Raw genomic sequence first — 1,849 nt, 5'->3', positions numbered from 1 at the left:
AGCTCGTATTCCACATTTCAAAAGTTAAAATAATGATATTTTTAATGTTCGGTGAAAGATTTGAGTGGAATAAATGTAAAAAAACAAAGTCTAGGCCTTAAATATGCAAATACACAGAAATTTGGTAGTATGATGCAAATGCCCCAAAATAAAATCAAAATCAATGGCAAAAGAACACCAATGCCATTGCAAGATAGATATATCAGCAATACAATCACATGGTCTTGCAGCTTTATAATTAAAAATTCTACTTACCATACAAAGTCTGTATAAGTTTTCATCAGACAAAGAAAGAATAACTGAAGAACTACATGTACAATGACTTGGGATTACTAAAACAATGAACCTTGCAAAGCTTATCACCAAATAAGATAAAATCAATAGGAAATAGTAATCATCTATCATGCTTTTACTGGGCATCCTTTGGCTACCACTCCTGGGGCAGTAGGGCAACCTGCAAGTGGGCAGAAGTCACTTGCTTCCCCTCCCACCCAATCTATTCCACTGATGTCATGGTACTGCAAGCAGAAAAAGATGAGAACTCCCATGAAAGCAATGCCGGCATCCAGAGCGGCCGACATCACGTACGTGTGCCTCGCCCACCATTCCTTGTATTTCTTGTAAATGTAGTAGTTGAAGAAGATGCCCACGGCGCCCCACGTGATATAGTTAACCGTGTGCGCGGGGGGGATGCCGCCGGCGCCTCCGAGAATGACCGGTATGTGGACATACTTGAGCAGCTTCTGATTGGGGAAGGCACGAGAAAGCCACCAGAAAGGAACGGGCAGCAAGAAGCCGGCAATGAAGAAGTAGTTCAAAGCAGAGTAGAGACCTAGTTTCCCGAACATTCGCACCGGGCCGACGAGTCCCCATATGATGGACGCGTTGTAGAAGACGTCGTCGCCCGGGCATGTCCATGGGCTGTCGGCTGGAAGTTTATCCGTGTCGCATATGTTCTCAATTGACTCGAGAAGAAACCATGCTGTTCCAAAGTAGACTGAGGCTGCTATCACTGTCCCTACTAACTGAGATGTTTTTCAAAGCAAATATATAATGATATTAGGGAATGTGGGCTGAACAGTATAAATTGCTATTAAGTCGTTATGATTAGGGGTCTAAACGATGCTCAGTTCGTGTTCGGCTCGTTTATATTTCTAGCTCAAAAAGTGCGTTCGTGTTCGGCTCATTTGCTGTTCACGAACAAAGAGTCATTTTAACAACCCTAATTATATAGCTATAAGACACAAGACAATAAGTATTTGAACAAGATTTAAAAATTATTATTTATATTAAAACATCATTTGAATCTAATTTAATAATTTTTATTCTATTTTCTTAATCAATATTTTAATTGATTATAAATCTCCTTGTAGTCAATTAAATTTTTTAAAATACTTATTTATATATATATATATACACATGATGAGTAGTATTTCGAGCCAAAACGAGCCGAACACGAATGAACACATCTTAGTTCGTGTTCGGCTCATTAATTTATCGAACGAAATTAACGAGCCGAACACAAGCTTCTTAACGAGTCGAGCACAAGCTGTTCGCGAACAACGAGCCGTCTTGACAGCCCTAGTTATAATTCAGGTAATGGATTTGCTGCTGCTTATGTGGAAGATTAGTGTATCATTTTACATGAAGAGATTTTCTATATAGTAAAATGCAATTGAAATGCAAGAGAAGAATGAACCGTATAAGGTATTAACTGCGCTTAATATTACCATGCCACACAAAATTTCTTATTATTTACATTTCTAACACTTAAGGTTTGATATTTACATTTATAACATTTCGGTGTCATGAACCATGCATGCGAAGGTGTACTTCACTTGTAAAAAAA

The 1,849-nt window shown here is 38.5% G+C and overlaps 1 protein-coding gene across 1 annotated transcript in view; it reads right to left on the bottom strand.

The window, feature by feature from the left end:
• Positions 1-329: 329 nt before the first annotated feature.
• The window catches only part of LOC110030412 (oligopeptide transporter 5-like), a 2,894-nt gene continuing 1,374 nt past the window's right edge, over positions 330-1,849 (bottom strand). The window contains exon 3 of the mRNA XM_020733110.1: positions 330-1,037. Coding sequence (XP_020588769.1) covers positions 402-1,037 — 636 coding nt within the window. The 3' untranslated portion in view covers positions 330-401. The remainder of the gene's footprint in view (positions 1,038-1,849) is intronic.

Source organism: Phalaenopsis equestris, unplaced genomic scaffold (assembly GCF_001263595.1).
Source record: "Phalaenopsis equestris unplaced genomic scaffold, ASM126359v1 Scaffold000715, whole genome shotgun sequence".
NCBI lineage: Eukaryota > Viridiplantae > Streptophyta > Magnoliopsida > Asparagales > Orchidaceae > Phalaenopsis > Phalaenopsis equestris.
Note: the sequence above shows the minus strand (reverse complement) of the source record. Positions and strands in the feature narration are given on the sequence as shown.